Below are 20,076 nucleotides of genomic sequence, written 5' to 3'. Positions count from 1 at the left end.
GAAGAGAGGGCAGAGGACAAGAACATAAGTAGGAGCTAAGAGAACAACATGTGGTGGGCAAGAGGATACATACCCTTTCCTGTAAAGGCACAAAAGAGGACTGATCTACAAAGGTGAACATCTTCACCACAAAGCGTTTGTAATGAGATGGGTACTGCAGCCCTGAGGGTCCAACAGGAAGCGGAGTGGTCAGATAATGGTCATCCTTATATGGACAGCTATGAAGAGTAATTAGAAAAATGTACACTTCAAATAGTGATCAAAGCCCCTCTACGGAAAGCCTGTTCACTCCAACGCCCTATTGATTGTAGTTCCAATCAGAGTTCCACTGGGGGCGCTCGCCATGAGTGCAAAATGAATGGGAGTCAATGGGGCTAGACGGCTAAATTTGTCTCCCTCACCCGATTGCCGTTGATAAATCTCAGATTTGATTGTAGGTTTTGCAAGTTCAACATGGGTTATAGATCGAAAGTTGAATGAACAAGTACTTATTTCTTTTCGATTTCTTACAGGTTGAGTTGTTGTTGCCCACAACACGCTAGCATTCTGCTAATTGACATTTTGAAAGACTTTTTAAAGCAAATAAGTGACTCTAAAAAATCTAACACCAAGCAATGTGTAATTTCTTTGCATCCCCTTTCGAAAACAACATTCAAATTACTAGACAAAAAATTATATCCTAAGAAAAGTGGATTTTGAGCGGTATAGCTCCATAGACCTCCATTCATTCTGCACTCGTCATGTGAGCGCCCTCATATGGAACAAGAGTGGAACTGCAACCGGAAGTTTATTGAGTGGCACTTCTCCCCTCATTAGACTTTCTCTGTAGTGATTAAGTTCTTTGGCATTGAGGTATATAGTAAGCTTTGAAGTTAACACATTGCACTAAATGCACATTTCCTAAACTTATTTAGATGATAAATTAGAGAAGTTATGAAAGAATTCAGGCTTACCCTTTAAGCACTAGGTCCCACTGAGGCAGGCTCAGGGGTTCAGGAGTAGAAGTGGCCCAGCAGTGGTCCAGGACCAGGATAACATTCGGATCCGTCCTATCTAGAATCCGCACCTCCACATATACAGGTTCTCTCAACACTTTTGTAACAGGATAGTCCTCCTCAGAGTAGTATGAAGTGTACATATCCTCTTAAATGCATAAGGAGATTACTGAATTAATTAACTGCATCTCACTCTTCTACAATGATAGTAATTTGATATAGACCTGGTATTAATGATGGTCATATTACTGGTATTCAATACAGAAAAAGTAAAAAATACTGGGGGAAAAGCATCACCGTTTCCACAAAAATGTCAAGCAGAATGATGATTTTCAACATAGATGATTATCAAAAATTATTCTTGAGCAGCATATTTGAATGATTTCTGAAGGATCATGTGACACTGAAGAGTGGATTAATGATGCTGAAAATTCAGCTTTGTCATCACAGGAATACATTACATTTTAATATACAGTAGTCAACATTTGAAGTGGATCAAAAAAAAGTTCAATGTTGTCCTAAGACAAGATTATTCAAAATTCATGTACAACTTTGATGAAAGGTTGATACATTTCAAATGTTGACTACTGTATATTAAAATAGAAAAGTTATTTTAAATTAGAATAATTTCACAATTATAGATTTACTGTATTTATCAAATGAATGCAGCCTTGATGAACATTAGATCCCTCTTTCAAAAACAAATCTTACCAAACCCATACTTTTGAATGATGGTGTATATTGCAGTTATTTTTGTATCATGTCTTTATTCTTTAATTTCTATAACTTTGGAGAAATAATTCCAGATTTTTTGTGTGACAAGGAACATTTCAGGATGATTTGATAAACTGGATGAGTTTCATGATTTTATTTCAGTGCATATCATATTTTGCAAAGTAAGCCACATTTGAAAAACCTGACTCATATTGGTTATGATGTCAAATAGTTCGTTTCAGGATTCTGCTTACCATCAGAGCATCCTTTAGCGGTGCACTGTCCCTGGGCGAGCCTGAGCTCCACTCTGAGTGGCCCAAGCTGAGAGACAGGGGGAGGAGGAGGAATCGTATTCACTTCCGCCACCAGAGCCTCAACTGATGTTCCCGAATACCTGCACTGGAACTCCAGCCTTCAAGACAGACAGGGAATACTGAGGGCCCTTTCCACGGATTTTCTTACCAAAACGTTGAACACAAAAACAGACCACCAAGGTGAATTCCAAAAGTGCACGAGACGAGACGAGACGAGCCCTCCTCACTCATAAGCACTGTCTCTCGTAATTGATCCACGAGGTCCAATGCCCACTTCATACGCAGATGACATTATGTTTTCATAAATAACAAAACCGCTTTCTTCCTGAAGGAAATAAAATAGGACAGATAACAGTGACCATAGGGTGAACTAAAACAATGACTCCCCCACCCATGATTAATAACATACTCGGGCTCTCCCTCCGTTTACACCCACCTTCATTCTGGTGCCACAGGAGCTAACAGCAAACTGATAGATGGCAAAGGTGGCAGTACTGCCGACAGGCGCGCAATGGCCACTGGGGTCGTTCTCCAGCATGTGGATGGAGTCTAAACTGATGTGTGGAAGGGTGGCATCTTGAGCTACGACCAATACAAACTGCCCATCCCTCGTGCACTGCAGGGTTACTGGAATAAATGGGGAAAAAAAGAAAAAAACACTTCAATGTAATTAGACTTTTTGCACACAATAACAAAGTCATCATACAGTTACAGTGGTAACTAGATTATATATTGCTTATATATAGACTTACACACTGCCCGACCAAAAAAGAAACAAAGAAGTCGCTGTTTGGATTTAAATAGGCAAATGCTTAAGAGCATATGATTGGATCATTATTGCAGTGATTACTACGTTCTGTAGAATGTTAAACGGAAATAAATGTGATGATATTTCCATCAAGAGATGCATCAATTTTTGGTCAAGATCTTGTGTTGACAATGCAAGAGTCCAGCACTCTGTAAAGTCTCCTCCAACACATCCCAAAGACTTTCAATGAATTTAAGGTCTTTACTCAGCGCTGCCAATTCATGTGTGAAAATGATTCTTCATGCTCCTCCCAAGCATTCTTTCATTCTTCCTGATGAATCTTGACATTGTCATCCAGGAATATGGCCATGATGTGTGCGTCTTCATGGTTGTTTAAGAAATGAAAAGCTACACACTCCATCAATTAGGGTTAAAATAACTGTTCCCAAACGTATTACATGCTAAAAACATAATGATCACTGCAATAATGATCCAGTTATAGACTCTAAAGCGTTTGCCCATTTAAACCTTATTTTTTTTGCCATAGCGGTCAAATTAATTGTAACTATAAAAACTAGTATGACTACACAAATTGATTTACTACTGGTCAAATATTTGGAATAATTAAGTTTTTTTTCCTGAAAGAATTTGATCACACTCACCAAGGCTGCATTTATTTGATCAAAAATACAGTAAGACAACAACAAAAACATTAATATTATGAATTATTACAACTTAAAATAACTTTTATTTTAAAACATTTTAAAATACAGTTTATTTCTGCTAAGCCAAAGCTGAATTTTCACCAGCCATTTTTTGTAAGATTATAAACATAACTTGTGTGAATGAATTTTAATTGATCAACGTTAATTAATCAACTAACATTTGTTTTTCTTGCAGGAATAACATTCATATGCTTTTAATGTGTCAAAACTCTTTGGGGAAAAACTTGTGACTTTGAGTAGTGTCTATGGGTAAAAATAACATAGTTTTGGGAAGTTAAACTAGACAGTCTGTTAGAACAAATGAAGTCATCATTAAAACCTTGTGATAAGTAATCACAAGATCAGAGTTTGCTTTACCTAGTAACAGAGGGGTTTGCATATGAAGAACCAATCAAATAGTGGGGAAATTATGTAATGCAGCATGAAATTTATGCCATACCCTGATTCTATAAAAACTGTTGTATATGTATTTTTCGGTGGGATTCTCAATGGAATTTGTCTGAGATCCTCCGGCCTTGCTTCTTGGGAGAGATTCCCTGAGAACTGCTCGGGAAGATCTCCTGGCCGTGATTAAAGCATTTAAAGGATATTTGCAGGTCTGTTTGTCAATTTATTCCTGCGCAGGAAGCTAGTTTAGGGAAGCAAGTTAGTTAGAAACTCGGCCAGTTGTCGACTGAAGATGCAAAAGCTAGAGTTTAAGGTATTGGTGTCGAGTGTAGACGCCAGAGATATTAAGGCAGGTGTCGAGTGTAGACGCCCCGGATATTAAGGCAGGTGTCGAGTGTAGACGCCCCGGATATTAAGGCAGGTGTCGAGTGCAGACGCCCCAGATAGTTAGGTTTAGGGAAAAATCCACGACATTTTGGCGAGCCAGAAATCCAGGAGTCCTCGGAATTCTCCCTCTGTCGGATGGACAGGGAGCGAGGAACCACGTTGTCTTCACTCTGCCAGACTGCAGAACCCTGTTCGACAGAGGGACCATTCCAGTCGGGCTAAAAGGACCTAAAGTATTAAGGTAGGACAAACAGACTTGACATTTTTCCTTTAAAATGTTTCTAAATTAATTAAAAGGTTTAATTAAATTTTGGCTTTTCTGTTAAGTAAAATTTTGAAGAAAACTGGTAATCACATCTAAAAGATTTAAGTGATTAAAAAAGATATGTTTTTACCTTGTCTATTAAGGGCAATGAATGATTATGGTTAAATTCAACCAAATTAGTATATGTTGAGTATTTTATTTGTTGTTTTTGAGAGTGCGCCTAGAAAGCTGTTGATGAAACTTTGTTCTGCAAATAGCAACTTGTCATGCTGGAAACCAGATCCAGGAGGGGAAAATACCCTGAGATGCTGTAGTAATGGAACTTGCTTTTTGTTTGAAATTTAGTTTGAAAAGACTTTGATTTTGATTGAATTAAAGATAAAGATAAAGATAAAGAAAGATTCCATGTGGAAACAAGATAAATAGATCAATATTTTTATCCTGAGATTTATGAATTTTTACATTTTGAAATCAATGAAGAAATTGTTCAAATTATAAATCATAATAATAGGAATATGCATTCTGTGATAATTAGGAAATTTTGAGTCATGAAGAAACTTTTATGAGTTAGACTTTGATTTATTAAAGTAGATGAGATATATAGAACTGAGCAATAGAATTTAAGCAATTCACTGCTTTTGAATTTAGGAAATCACTTAAAGTGATGAATAAATAATAAGATATTAACTGCACGTGTTTAAATATTATAACTTTCTATATGAAGGCGTCTAGAATTTGTATCCCGTTATCCCTGGGAGACAGTGTGAAAAAATGGTTTTGATCTATGAGATTCTGAGAGTCAATGGTTTATGTTTAACTAAGATAATTTTTTGTGCATTGTGCATAGTATGAGAATGAGATTGGGTGACCAACTTTAAAAATGATTTGTGATTTGAACAAGCACATAACTGACATCTTAGAGCCATTTTATTTTGGTTTCTGATAAAAGAGAAAAGAAAGAATTCTTTTGTTTACATTATACACTGCGTTATAATTAGAGAAGTTTTCCTGCTTTTTCCTGCGTCTTTGCAAAGAAGAAGTGCTTGCTTTTTTCCGCAATGAAGGACTAAGCTTTTTAATAAATTGAAGAATTGCTGTGTTGTAAACCAGAAGAGACTTTTGGAAGTTGAGCTGTTTAATTTGATTTTTGCGGTTCTCTGAGTGTTCAAGATTTCAGACAGCTACCTTGAAAAGTGGGATGACTGCAGAAAAATAAAAGAGGAAGTGGGGCCTGCAGCCGCCCTCCTGAAAGAGGAAGTTGACACTTCTGAGAGGGGTCAGCATGGGGAGACTGAGACACTGCAAAGGTGACAGTTCACTTGAGACTTTCCTAAAGACAATTTTGCCATGCATTATGACATTTTGTGGCAGGATGGATCAAAAGCCAGACTGATGAGAGAGCCATCACAGCCTGACGATCCAATGTATCAGCCTGAAGTTCAACTGAATGACAATCCACACAGAAAGACAATCAGCCTTGTGGGCTAGGTGCTGCATTTCCAATGATCACTACAGAGACCGTTTCAAATTTAGTTATTGTTTAACTTGATTGTTTTTGATTATCCACTGGTTTCAGCAATTCTTCATATTTCTTCATATTCTTCTCTGTTTAAACTAACTCTTTGAGTCTGCTTTCAGTAGGTACCAGTCAGTAACAGCCCTTCTGCAGGAAGTTCAATAGCGGAAGTTAACATTTGAGGCTGGATATGGCAGTAAGAGTTATGTAAAAGCATTCATAGGTTATTGATAATGCAGAATTCTATGGAAAAGAAAAATACAATATAGGCCACAAGGAGTCTAAAGAGAAATTATGACTAGAAAAGCAAAAATATTGGTCACTCCATTTCATTTAAAGGTAATTTTCTAGATTCAATAGAAACAATGTTTTCTAATTCTAAACTTTTGAAATCACATGCTGTCATCATCATGGATACGAGATATAAATGTTATAAATGTTATTTTCTTTTTGTCAATTGTTCAAAGATTGTGTGAAGATTTCCAAATCTTCTTTTAAATAGCTTATGAGCAACAACAAAAAGTTTGGAAAATTGAAATTGTGCAATGAATGACAAATTGCATTTGAGAAATTAAAACGGATTCTCTCAACTGCAATTGTAAGTCTATACGATTACTATTTAAAAGTGTTTAATCTATTTGATTTTTGAAAAGCTAGGTTTACGTCCACTGTGTAAACTCAATCACATAGCGACTACATCAGACAAATGAAAATTGATATCCTAACGTTCAGACACTGTTGCAAGGGGAATGCCACAGTGTGTCTACGTTCAGTAGTTTTTGTCGTCGTCGAACTTTGTTACCGTTCAGATTTAGTGGTATTCCACTCCTAATATATGTTCCCCATTCAGTTCATAAACTGCTATGGCAGACAAGAATGTATGAATCTCTGGCCAGAGAGGGGTGTGTGAAAGTGTGTGAAAGTGAGTGTGTGAAATATGGTGTTCAGAGACAAATAAATTATGTCAATCAAAACAGCTGTATCTAAATTTATAAAATATGAACCATAGGTTAAAATATGCCCAACAAAACAACGACCATGGATGATTTTGACAAACTATCCTGGTCTGGGTTTATTGTTATGGCAGAAATAAACAATGCCACACCTGTGCAGCGTATAACTTTGGGAAGGCAGAGAGCAAGCAAGCTTGCCCTGTCCACCCCATATTTAACTTTTTACTTTTTACAGGATGTCATGATGGATCTCATCGAACAGAACTGATTCTGTTCCAAATGTATAAAAATATTGTCTTGTTACTGTTTAACATGAAATTTTACAGGTCTCATCAAAAAAGGACGACCGGCCAGACAAGCAGATGAGTCTGGCGACATGATAAATTATGTTGTAATTAACAAAAATACTTAAGATCTCCATTCACAGGTGAAAGCAGCCAGGAAATGGTTCACTCCACAAACAAGGTCCCATCTGGGGTGCAGTGACACCTCCGTCCAAGCATCTCGACTTAAACTACACCAACCAGCCCTCAGCAAATGAAACGCAAACGCCTGCGTCAACACCAACGACAACGCACAGCGTCAAGTGGTGAAGATGGAACGTCCATGGGGCAACGAGATGATCAACACATCTGGAGGAAGATGTGAACCAACTAATGTTTTAAGCTTAGAATACTGTAATAATTAATTTTGTGTGATGTTTATTGATGTTTTATTTGGTTTGATCAAACTGTACTGTACTGTATGATTTAGATCTCATGATTTGAACAATTACTGATTAATTTGAAAATATTTCAGGTACATGTAAATTGTGAAGAGGAAAATCTCTTAATTCTGTAGAGTATAGGGACAAATAGGTACATTACTGTAAAGATAAATAATCTAGGAACTATTTTTGAAGAAACTTGGGGGTTTTAGAACCCTAATTCAGATATCATAGATTAATTAATAGTGTAATAGTTGTTCTCTAATAAGAGAGAATGGAGGAAAAGTTACTTTGCCGGACTAGGTCCGAATAGTAAACTTCTATAGCGATTAATTAATGACTACATTAAATATTTTTTAGGTGTTTCCATTTGCTAAAATAGCAAAAGAAAAACTTTCAAAAGGAGATTGATTTTGGGAAACATATTTAATTTCTGAATTATTATTAGTTAGAGAAGTTACCAGTGTGATTATTGAAATGTTCCTTTCATGTATTGTCTAATGTCTGTATTTGATATCTGAGAGGTGACTGCGGGTCTAGTCTATCTAGGAATACAGTAACAGTGCTTGCTTATTTAGCCCGGCTTCCAGAAATGAAATATGGATTTGTTTTGTTGAGAAAGGTCTTCAACGTATTAGAAAAAATATATATATATGTAGGGGGCACAAAGTTAAAACCTAGACCAAGAACAATGTAACTCAAACATGTCAAATTTAAACTAAACTGAATCTAAACAGTTAAGACATTTCAGTGAAATAGAATATTTGCTCATAAAGCAAAATTCTAAAAAAAAAGCTTTCTTAATTCAGAATGAAGTTACAGATTTAATGATCTTGATCAATGGATCCATTTTGAACTATTCCGCATTGCCAACAAACAGAGGCAGGACATGTTATGTCTATCAGTTAATTCTGGAAAAATAGGATTTTAGGATAGGTAATTAATGATTAAATAGCATATCAGCAGCTAAAGCTATTCTCATGGCAAGAGTTTGGGTTAATTTTAAAATAATGACATTGTTTGAAACAAAATAATATAATTATAGATATTTGTGTTAAGGATAAAAATGAAAAGATTTTAGAACTTTTTGGTTAGATTTATTTACACAGATTCTTAAATAGATCTTACTAAGTAAAACAATCGCCTGCTTGAATTAAAAGCTAAGAAAAATGGTTAATCAGCAGTATCAGCCTGTTAAAGGCCTAATAGATCAATGCGATTCAAAATCCAGAGAAAGATGATAATTAAACTTGACTCAAGGTCTATCAAAGTTAAAAGGCAATGTACTATGGTATGTTTAGTTTTTACTGAAAATAGAATTAGATTGATTGAAGATAGAATGTTGGGAAGAAGATAACGGAGATGGAGAAGATGGTATGTGTATGTGGAAGATGGTATGTGTATGTAGTAACGTTGTAAACAGGTGGTATTTTAATTGCAACTTAGGATGCTGATTGAAGGAATATTTGACAGGTATTATAAAGTAAAAGATGGAACATGGTATGATTAGAGATATAGGTGGTATTATAGTCACTGACTTATAATGGGATGATTTGGGAAAGGTAAATTAGATTGCAGGTAAATCAGGCGGGTATGGAATAATTCATTAGAGTAATTGAAAATCCAGATTCAAATTTTATTTGGTCGTTGAGTATGATTACGACCAGAGAGGGGAATGTGAATGAATTTTAATTGATCAACGTTAATCAATCAACTAACATTTGTTTTTCTTGCAGGAATAACATTCATATGCTTTTAATGTGTCAAAACTCTTTGGGGAAAAACTTGTGACTTTGAGTAGTGTCTATGGGTAAAAATAACATAGTTTTGGGAAGTTAAACTAGACAGTCTGTTAGAACAAATGAAGTCATCATTAAAACCTTGTGATAAGTAATCACAAGATCAGAGTTTGCTTTACCTAGTAACAGAGGGGTTTGCATATGAAGAACCAATCAAATAGTGGGGAAATTATGTAATGCAGCATGAAATTTATGCCATACCCTGATTCTATAAAAACTGTTGTATATGTATTTTTCGGTGGGATTCTCAATGGAATTTGTCTGAGATCCTCCGGCCTTGCTTCTTGGGAGAGATTCCCTGAGAACTGCTCGGGAAGATCTCCTGGCCGTGATTAAAGCATTTAAAGGATATTTGCAGGTCTGTTTGTCAATTTATTCCTGCGCAGGAAGCTAGTTTAGGGAAGCAAGTTAGTTAGAAACTCGGCCAGTTGTCGACTGAAGATGCAAAAGCTAGAGTTTAAGGTATTGGTGTCGAGTGTAGACGCCAGAGCTATTAAGGCAGGTGTCGAGTGTAGACGCCCCGGATATTAAGGCAGGTGTCGAGTGTAGACGCCCCGGATATTAAGGCAGGTGTCGAGTGCAGACGCCCCAGATAGTTAGGTTTAGGGAAAAATCCACGACACTTGTTTTATCAGTTTAATGCATCAATGCTAAATAAAAGTACTTTCCCCCCCTTCTTAATTACCACACACTTTAAGAATGGTGGTGTATAACGGTTTCCAAAAAACTGTTTTGAACATTGATAATAAGAAATGTTTCTTTCTTGCATTAAATCAGCATATTGGAATGATTTCTGAAGGATCATGTGACACTGAAGACTGGAGTAATGATGCTGAAAATTCAGCTTTGCTTCACAGGAATAAATTAATAAATTAAATTTATTGTATTGTTGACCAAACAAATGCAGCCTTGGTAAACATTAGGGACTTAAAACTACACCTAACAAAATACCAGTTATCTAAAAATGATGGCAATGCTCATAAATACTAGCAAAAAGTACCGTGGTAATGCCAATTAACTTTAGAGTATAATGTCCTATGTAGCTACCCTGTAAGCTGGTCACAAAGTATACTCATCCATTTTCACGGTGTCGTGCAGGAACTCACCTGCCTTGGCATAATAACAGCCCTGTGCATCATGACAGCAGCTGATGTCCTCACATTCCTCTGGAGTGAGGTCAGGTTCTCCACACTCAATGCGCTCGTGCTGCTCCACCACACAGCGCTGAGACCCGGAGGTCCTCACCGGAGTCCTCTCCTCCTGCTGCCGGGGAAACTCCTTCAGACCTGGCGAGAATGGTAAACCACCGGCCTGATACTGGGGCATTTGCCAGGAAAACTGTGGATCCTGAGCATTGCTCAAACATACAATAAGCGTAAACACAATTGATGATGCAATTACCAACATTTTTGCGGCTTACTTTCGTTAAGTACGTATTCTTTCCTGTGTGTCACATTTAAAGAGCTCATAACGACCCTAATTAACATTAGCTCCGCCCCTTTAATTAATAACAAACCCATGCGGTAAAGGTAAACGAGTTATTTTATAGCATAGAAAACCACACATTTACAATTTTACGAAAACGTCTATTTAAATTAAAAAAACAACAACTCATATTACAAAACAAAAAACGTATCTTTAATAAGAGCCATACAATAATGTTTTATTTGAGCCTGTTTGGGTACTTGAGGTAAAAAAATAAATGTAATTATAGAAGATGTAGGCTATCGATTAAAATAAATCCAAATATCCATAAAAAGAACCCATCCTCTCTGCGATTGATTGTTTTAGTCTTGTTTACAGGAAGTGTAGTTGAGTGCCGATCTACAGGGGCGCAGGAGGTTTCTGATGGTCACTGCTGCAGACGTGGATTGTTAGCTGCTAGTTCACTGAACAGATTACATTTATGACGAACCTTAGACATTTCTGAAAAGCAAATATGCTGGATTTTGCTATATTTGCAGTGACCTTTGTCATTATCCTCATCGGTGCCGTCCTGTATTTGTATCCGGTGAACAATTTTTGTTTTATATTATCTGATAAGTCTTGCAAACTGTTGTGTAGTTTGTTGTGATATTTATGTACAGTAATGTTTTATATTACATGTTCGAAACGCTGTTAAATATGTTTGGTTTCAATTCTGACCTGCTGCCTTTGAATGTTAGTCATTGGAGGGGGGAGTCAGCCCTTAAAACTATGGTTAACTGTATAACCTCTACGTGTTCTTGTTTTATTGCCAGTCATCTAGACGAGCCTCAGGTGTTCCTGGACTAAACCCCACTGAAGAGAAGTAAGTAAATTAAGATACTCTCCTTCTCTTTACTTTCAATCTCTTGTCAATTTTCCAACAAACATCTTTCTTCACTTTTCCAGAGATGGGAATCTGCAAGATATAGTGAACAAAGGAAGCCTGCATGAGTTCCTGGTGGGTCTTCATGATGAGTTTGGGTCTGTGGCATCTTTCTGGTTCGGCAGGAGACCAGTGGTCAGCCTGGGCGCTGTGGACCAACTGCGACAACACATCAACCCCAACTGGACCAGTGAGGAGCCTTTTATAAAAAAAGGGTGTTATATATAAATGAAGCTCTCTATGAAAATGAACATTTTGTTACCATTTACTGACCCACAAGTTGTTCCAAACCTGTATAAGTTTCTCTCTTCTGTTGAACATAAAAGAAGACATTTTGAAAAATTTTGATAATCAGATAGTTGACGGTTGCCATTGACTTCCATAGTAGGAAAAAACTACTATGGAAGTCAATGGCTACCGTCAACTGTTTGGTTACCCATATTCTTCAAAATGACTTATTTTGTGTTCAACAAAAGAGAGAAACTCATGCAGGTTTGGAACAACATGAGGGTGAGTACGTACAAAATGTAAATATTTGGGTGAACTATCCCTTCAATGAAATTCACATTTTTGATTATAACCTGATATATGATTTTTATACTTGTTTGATTCATAATATACACTACTGTTTAAAAGTTTGCTGTTTTTTAAATGTTTTTGAAAGAAGTATCTTTGCTTAAATAAATGCTCACCAAGGCTGCATTTATTTTATCAAAAGTACATTAAACAGTAATATTGTGAAACTATTATAATATATATTAAAATGTAATTTATTCCTGTGATTGCAAAACTGAATAATCAGCATCATTACTGCAGTCTTCAGTGTCACATGCTGATTTGCTGCTCAAGCAACATTTCATGTTATCCTCAATGCTGAAAACAGTTGTGCTGCTTAATATTTATGAGGAAACTGTGACAGTCGTTTTTCAGGATTCTTAGAATAGAAAGTTATTTGAAATAGAAGTCTTTTGTGACAGAAATGTCTTTTTACTGTTATTTTCAATCAGTTTAAAAGGATTCATTTCTTTTAAAAAACATTACTTTCTGACCCTAAACCTTTGAACAGTAGTGTATAAAGTAGCATGAAGTCGTTCTTTTATGCATATTATTATGCATGCTTTATCTAACAGATATGCGTGTACCCTTTCCTCAGCGGATTCCTTTGAGACAATGCTCAAGTCGCTGCTTGGTTACCAGTCAGGTTCAGGAGTGGGAGCGACTGAGTCGATGATACGAAAAAAAGTGTATGAGGGAGCTATCAATAAAACCCTGGAGAGCAACTTCCCTCTATTGCTTCAGGTCTGTGGAGGAGTTTATGTATCACTTGTTTCACATTTTTTCACTATTAGGACCAACAGCAACAAAGTTCTTTTCATTGCATTAATCTGACCCAATGATATTTGCCTTACACTAAGTAACTGAATTATTTCTAATATTAAACCGTTGCAGATTATGAACAATACTGAATATAAAGATTAAATAAGAAAGTGCCGTTTTTTTGTTTATGGACATGTAATTCCTCTCTTTTTTTTAGCTGGTGGAGGAGCTGGTCGATAAGTGGGCATCTTATCCTAAATCACAACACACTCCACTTTGTGCTCATCTGCTTGGATTGGCAATGAAGGCTGTCACTCAGCTTGCCATGGGGAGTCGCTTTCAGGATGATGCTGAGGTCATTCGGTTTCGTAAGAACCATGAAGCGGTGAGCGTTCATCAGTAGTTATATTTAGCGTCATGCGTGTAAAAATTATATATTAAATTTTACACTTAAATGTATACAATTCTGTATTTGAATAGATCTGGTCAGAGATCGGGAAAGGTTATCTGGATGGAGAGAAGAGTTCCAGCAGAAAGGCCCATTATGAGAGTGGTAAGAAAGAAGGCAGCTCAGCAGCTTTTTGATAGTGCTGACTTTATTTTTGATTGTCCAATGTCAATTGATCATGTGGGTTTGTTATTTGCAGCTCTGGCTGAGATGGAGTCAGTGTTGAAGTCTGTGGCAAAGCAGAGAGCTGGATCCAGCCACTCATCTTTCGTTAACTATTTACTACAGGCTAATCTGACAGAGCGGCAGGTAATATTTCAACACATTTTTAAATCGAGATACTGACATTATTATTAACACATTTATCTAGGGATGCATGATATATCGACCACCATATCAGTATCGGCCAATATATGATAACTTATAATGTTATCGGACCGATAAGAAAATTTGGCCGATAAATAATGGATTATTTCCTTCAGCTGAGACACTTCAGACGCGCACTGTGTTTACCATTATGGTTTTGAATTGCTTGAAATATGATTGAAATCACTTCAAAAAAGGAAAATACAGTTAAGTGCAACATGTGCTGTTCAAGTCTATCATTTAGGCTATATAAAATTATAATGAGAACATTATAATTGTGTGCTTGGGTCATGGCTTTTAATGGTGAGACTTTTGTTTTTGTAATAAGGGTCTCAAAAATGATTTACAAATTTGGAATTAGATTTATCGGCCAATATATCGGTTATCGGCTTTCAAATATAAAGAATTATCGGTATCGGCTAGAATTTTCATATTGGTGCATCCATACATTTATCCATACATTTTAAACAAACAATTATTAAATGTGTTTTGCTGTGTTCAGGTGATGGAGGATGGCATGGTTTTTACTCTAGCTGGCTGTGTCATCACTGCTAACTGTGAGTTTCAATTTCTCTTTTCTGTTGCTCCAGTGCTATTTTAGTATTATTTGTAAATAATTTTTTTGTATTTGAATGAGCTTTTATTTTTATTAGTGCTGTCAAATCGATTAATCACGATTAATCGCATCTAACCTAAAAGTTTGTGTACTGTGTGTGTGTGTGTGTATATATATTTGTATTTTATTTTATATATTTTTTTACAAACTTATGTTAGATGTGATTAATCACGATTAATCGATTTGACAGCACAATTTTTTTTTTACATTTTTTTTTACATTTTATTTCAGTTAACAAAAAAGTTTTCGTTTTACTTAACAATAATAATCCAGTGTATCTCTTCTGTTTCACTTTCATGTTTGAATTTCTGTTATTCTCATCTGTATCATTTCCCAGTGTGCATCTGGGCAGTTCACTTCCTATCAGTCTCAGAAGCAGTGCAGGATCGGCTCTATAATGAACTTGTCGAAGTCCTCGGAGATGAGCCTGTTTCCTTAGAGAAGATTCCACAGCTTAGGTGAGTCTTAGGTGAATTTATTCATTCAGCAGATGATAAATCATGATGACTGTAAGTGATTAATCTTCATCTCATTAACTGGTTTCACAGACAGGGCTTAGATTAAGCCAGTTAGGACAATTAAGTAGCTTTTATAAACGTGCCTTAGAAGGAAAAAAAAACATTACTGGTGTGCATCTTGAGACAAAACAATGGCACTGACATATTTTAAGATATGTAAGTGCAAGTTGTTTTTAGTTAAGATGGTTAAGTTAACATCTTACATTGTATGGCTAACATTTTAGTCTGGGACTAAGCTTCAGCCTTGCCTGTGAAACCTGGGGATAATGGTTTTTTTTTCTAAGTCACGTTTATAAAAGCTACCTAAATGTCCTAATTGAACTAAGGCCTAATCCTGACTTAATCTAATCCCTGTCTGTGAAACCAGGCATAAAGGGTTACATATTAGTGGACAAAAAATAGATGTTTTGGTAAAAAGAGATGGTATTTATAATTTATAATTTTTTCTTTTTCTCTTTACATAAACCACCAAGGGGTATATGTGCGAAAACCAAGTTTACATTTTTTGAAGTAATACAACATGGATTATCATACTTCATGTATTCCCCACCAGATACTGCCAGCAGGTGCTGAATGAAACCGTCCGCACAGCCAAACTGACACCCATGGCTGCCAGATTACAGGAGGTGGAGGGGAAGGTGGACCAACACGTCATTCCCAAAGAAGTAAGAACCTGCCTTTCTCATTACCAGGCCAACACAAAAACAGCAACAACAAAAACTCTGCAGGATTTAAGTGCCAATCATTCACAAAATTGTACACACCCATTGCCCCTTGCATGTTCATTTTATTTAGCTTTTATATACTGCTAATTATATCTAGTCTAGTCAATCTAGTGCTGAGACTTGCCTATTATGTTGTTATTATTAATACAGCTTGACTTTGATAGATGAGAGGCATGCTAACGAGACTTGTTGTTCTGTGATGTTTGTAGACATTGGTTATCTATGCCCTGGGTGTAGTCCTTCAAGATGCAGATACTTGGTCACTTCCATACAGGTACGGCTGTGTTTGTGTATGTTCATCCCATATAAGGTTGTCATGCTTTGTTGGTATTCTTATCGGTTTGTCTTCCTTGAAAGGTTTAATCCTGACAGATTTGCTGATGAGTCCGTGATGAAGAGCTTCTCACTGCTTGGGTTTTCAGGGAGTCAGGCCTGCCCTGAACTAAGGTACAAAGAAATACAGATATTATCTTATAGGGATAGTTCATCCAAAAATGAAAAATGATGTCATCATTTACTCACCCTCAAGTTGTTCCAATCCTGTATGAATTTCTGTCTTCTGCTGAACACAAAAATATATTTGAAAGAATGTTGGAAACCAAACAGTTGATGGGCACCCATTGACTTCCATAGTATTTTTCCCCCATACTATGGAATTCATCAACTGTTTGGTTACCCATATTCTTCAAAAAATGTATTTTGTGTTCAGCAGAAGAAAGAAATTCATGTAGGTTTGGAACATCTTGAGGGTGAGTAAATGATGTCAGAATTTTCATTTTGGGGTGAACTATCCCTTTAAAGGTGCCCTAGAATGTGAAATTGAATTTATCTTGGCATAGTTAAATAACAAGAGTTCAGTACATGGACATGACATACAGTGAGTCTCAAACACCATAGTTTTCTCTTTCTTATTTAAATCTCGTTTTTGAAAAACACCCCTGAAAAACAGGCGAATCTCCACATAACACCGACTGTGACGCAACAGTTGGGATCATTAATATGTACGCCTCCAAAAATTTGCATATGCCAGCCCATGTTCAATGCCAGGCGGAACTGCACAGCCGAATCATCAGAAGTTCTGCAGGTGAAGAAACAAGCAGGAGGAGGATCATAGGGAAAATGGCAGATCTATCTATAATCTATCTATCTATAATCGGATACCGCTACAGTTTAATTCGAAGTTGTTAGTTGCTCTGTCCATTTCACCACGGACTGTTTTTCTAACCTGGAACAATATCAAGCAGCCAGGCTTCTCTCGGCGTCTCAAACGGACGAAGGGGGCAATTTCAACTAACGTTATATTCCCGCAAGCGGTAAGTAGTAATTTTATTAACGATAATTTACACTGTGTTATCTAGATCCAGCGCGATATTGTTTTTTCCTCGAGAGACATCGTGGCTTGCAAACGAGCGAACGATGGCAGTTGCTCAGTGTTTGGATGTACAAATGAACACAAAAATATTTTTTAGCTCCTTCATCCGAGCCTCTGAAGAACCAGTGGGTTATGTGAATTTCTGATGTGTAATTGTTCAAGTTCAGACAGATAATCTTTCTCTCAAAGTTGTTCAACACTGTTTATGCATCAGTAGATCGCGTTGCAGTGATAAGATCTTCATTCACGCGATCAACAGGCTGTCATCTGCTCAATGCTCATCACTGCAACCTTTTATGTGATGGGAATAGATCTAAATACTTAAAAAACTTCTCATGATTCGTTAATCCCGATAGCTGTAATAGTAAAAACGTATAAAAGCTGTAATAGTAAAAGTTTTCCAGATAGCTCTACATGTAATGCCAGATATTTCATATGCAAGCATGTCAGCCAATCACAGCAGTGGGCAACAACACTGAAGTCTCACAGCAGACACGCCCCTTCAAACAGAGTGTTCAAATCAAAAGATGAAATCAGGCTAGGAAATATGCCTTTTATTTCTAAATTATAACAAATTTTGATCTAAAAAACATACTAACATTATAAGGGCACCCCAGGAAACATTATAAAATAATAAAATAATCCATTCTACGGCACCTTTAAATAAATAGCTATCAAGGAGATCACAAGAATAATTCAAGTTTATTATTTACTCACCCTTGTGTCTTTTCAAACCTGTATGACTTTCTCATTTTCTGTGGAACACAAAAGAAGACATTTGGCAGAATGTTCAGGCTGCTATATTTCACAATAGCATAAGTGAATGGCAACTGGGTCCGTCAAGCTACAAAAATGACAAACAAGCCCCATAAAGTATTATTGAGCATCATATTGAGTCCTATTGTCCAGTGTTTCTCAATTTTTTTACTCTAAGGCCCTCTATTGTCCAATTTTCAATTAGACAGTGGAGACAATATTTAAAGGCTTTTATGACAATTTTTTTTGTTTTCATAATGTTATATTTGCACAAACTAGGAGTGTCACTTCATTAAAATAATTAAAATTTTGTAATTCTAGAAGTTTCAAGAACTGAATGTTTTTCACAGTTTACACTTAATGAATGAATTTACATGACTTTTCCAGTCGTTTGTGATTGAGACAAGTTTTCTTTATATTTTTTACTCATGAAGGTTTTACTCAAATTTATTAGCAGTTACATATTTTAGAGCTTGAGATAACTAAACTAACTAACTATATAGTATATATATATATTCACTATAGAAATTTACATGACTTTTCCAGGTCTTGAAATTACACTTCCAGGTTTTCCAAAACAATCGTAACCCTGGTTTTTAAATGGCCCCTATTATGCTATTTTAAAGGTTCCTAATTTTGTTTTGTTCCCGTACAATTGGTATACTTTAATTCGAGGCCAAAAAAACACTTTGATTTCTTGTACATTGCAGCATCACCTCTTTAATCACAGTGTTTGAAACGGTTTCTGAGGCCCAATCTGTTGTGATTGGTCAGATGGCTCAGTCTGTTGTGATTGGTCACGATCATAACCATATCTGAATTTCAGCTCCAGAGGCTTCCTCAGCACTTGTTTTAACAGTGATACGAACAGTAACAATAGTGTCGGTTTTCATATAAATTCGAGCCCGAGTCTTCATTCTTTGAAAGTGCATGTAAAGTGGATTTGCTTTTGCAGCGCAGAGAATAGCGTCTTCTAGAACTGTACACAACACGAACCAAACTCTTCTAGGCCTCTACTACAACGTGTTTGAGAGCGGGTCAAAGTAGACATTGAAAACCATTCACTGGCATTATGCAAATTTGTTGCAAACCTACATAGTTTTGTCCAGGAAGTAAGACTGGAATTACTGATGACTCTTTTCAGGCAGTTCAGAATATGTTCTTTCTTTTGTTCTCCATTTATCAAGCAGGCTGTTTACATTCACAAACAGATACATTACACACTACGTACATGAAAGATAATATCAAGAAAAAGCATAATAGGGGCACTTTAAATGAAAAGTTTTTAAGAGAATTAAAATAACAAGTATAATATCAGTTTATATCTTGATTTTCATCTGTTTTACAGTAGCTTATTTTAAAGCTGGTTTTGTCTTATAAATTTATGGCATCTTGTGCCCCCCTTTGAAGTGTGCTGAGGCCCCCTAGTGGTCCCTGGCACCCTGGTTGAGAACCACTTCTATAAATGTGTAGGACATTCTGCTAAATCTCTTTTTTTTTTTTTTTTTTTGTTCTGTCAAAGAAAGAAAACATAGAGGTTTTAATCAACATTAGGGTGAGTAAATAATGACCAGATTATCATCATTGGGTCATCTAGTTCACAAATCTTCTCTCCCTGTCTCTTCTCTTCCTCTTTTTAGATTTGCATATACTGTGGCCGCAATGCTGCTCAGCACGGTGGTGCGCAGGTTGAGACTGCACAGTGTTAAAGGACAGGTGGTTGAGGCCAGGTATGAGCTGGTGACCACACCTAAAGATGACACCTGGATCACAGTCAGCAAGAGGAATTGAAGGACTCATATCTCACGTCCCTGACAGCCTCTTCTGGGAAATGTGAATTATACATGGACAATGGCATGTGCTCCACGTTGTGTCGGGCAGCAATTGATGAGATCAATGCGATGTCATTTAAAAACGGTCCAGGTTATTAAAACTATATGCCACAGTTTTTAGAGCTTCATTCCATCAAAATGCCACGGACAACAATATTTTATAAACAATGAATCCAATCTTTTGACTGAAATCTTTCAATACTAATACAAATAAAAAGTATGCCTATCTCTGTATGTCTATCTTTGTCTGTCTGGATATCATAAAAA

General features: G+C 36.4%; 2 protein-coding genes across 3 annotated transcripts in view; one reads left to right on the top strand and one right to left on the bottom strand.

The window, feature by feature from the left end:
• The window catches only part of LOC307166414 (integral membrane protein 2B-like), a 53,909-nt gene that overhangs the window by 1,196 nt on the left and 32,637 nt on the right, over window positions 1-20,076 (bottom strand). For both annotated transcript variants that reach the window (XM_079884761.1, XM_079884762.1), the window contains exons 3-8: window positions 10,616-10,769; window positions 2,460-2,650; window positions 2,251-2,348; window positions 1,964-2,121; window positions 954-1,143; window positions 74-218 (exon numbers count right to left, since the gene is read on the bottom strand). In XM_079884761.1, coding sequence (XP_079740887.1) covers window positions 74-218; window positions 954-1,143; window positions 1,964-2,121; window positions 2,251-2,348; window positions 2,460-2,650; window positions 10,616-10,769 — 936 coding nt within the window. The remainder of the gene's footprint in view (window positions 1-73; window positions 219-953; window positions 1,144-1,963; window positions 2,122-2,250; window positions 2,349-2,459; window positions 2,651-10,615; window positions 10,770-20,076) is intronic.
• Window positions 11,284-20,047, top strand: cyp20a1 (cytochrome P450, family 20, subfamily A, polypeptide 1). The gene is made up of 13 exons (XM_079884765.1): window positions 11,284-11,520; window positions 11,750-11,799; window positions 11,883-12,049; window positions 13,013-13,158; window positions 13,394-13,561; window positions 13,657-13,729; window positions 13,824-13,933; window positions 14,493-14,547; window positions 14,944-15,064; window positions 15,678-15,789; window positions 16,059-16,123; window positions 16,207-16,296; window positions 19,618-20,047. Exons 1-13 carry the CDS (start codon window positions 11,449-11,451, stop codon window positions 19,766-19,768), a joined length of 1,380 nt encoding a protein of 459 aa, XP_079740891.1. The 5' UTR covers window positions 11,284-11,448; the 3' UTR covers window positions 19,769-20,047.

The sequence above is a fragment of the Squalius cephalus genome, assembly GCF_949319135.1.
Source record: "Squalius cephalus genome assembly, chromosome: 10".
Taxonomy (NCBI): domain Eukaryota; kingdom Metazoa; phylum Chordata; class Actinopteri; order Cypriniformes; family Leuciscidae; genus Squalius; species Squalius cephalus.
Note: the sequence above shows the minus strand (reverse complement) of the source record. Positions and strands in the feature narration are given on the sequence as shown.

Coding starts and splice junctions, on each gene's coding strand:
- cyp20a1 (XM_079884765.1), top strand. CDS start 11,449: ATGCTGGATTTTGCTATATTTGCAGTGACCTTTGTCATTATCCTCATC. Junction 13,562..13,656: donor TTCGTAAGAACCATGAAGCG/GTGAGCGTTCAT, acceptor GTATTTGAATAG/ATCTGGTCAGAGATCGGGAA. Junction 13,934..14,492: donor CTAATCTGACAGAGCGGCAG/GTAATATTTCAA, acceptor TGCTGTGTTCAG/GTGATGGAGGATGGCATGGT.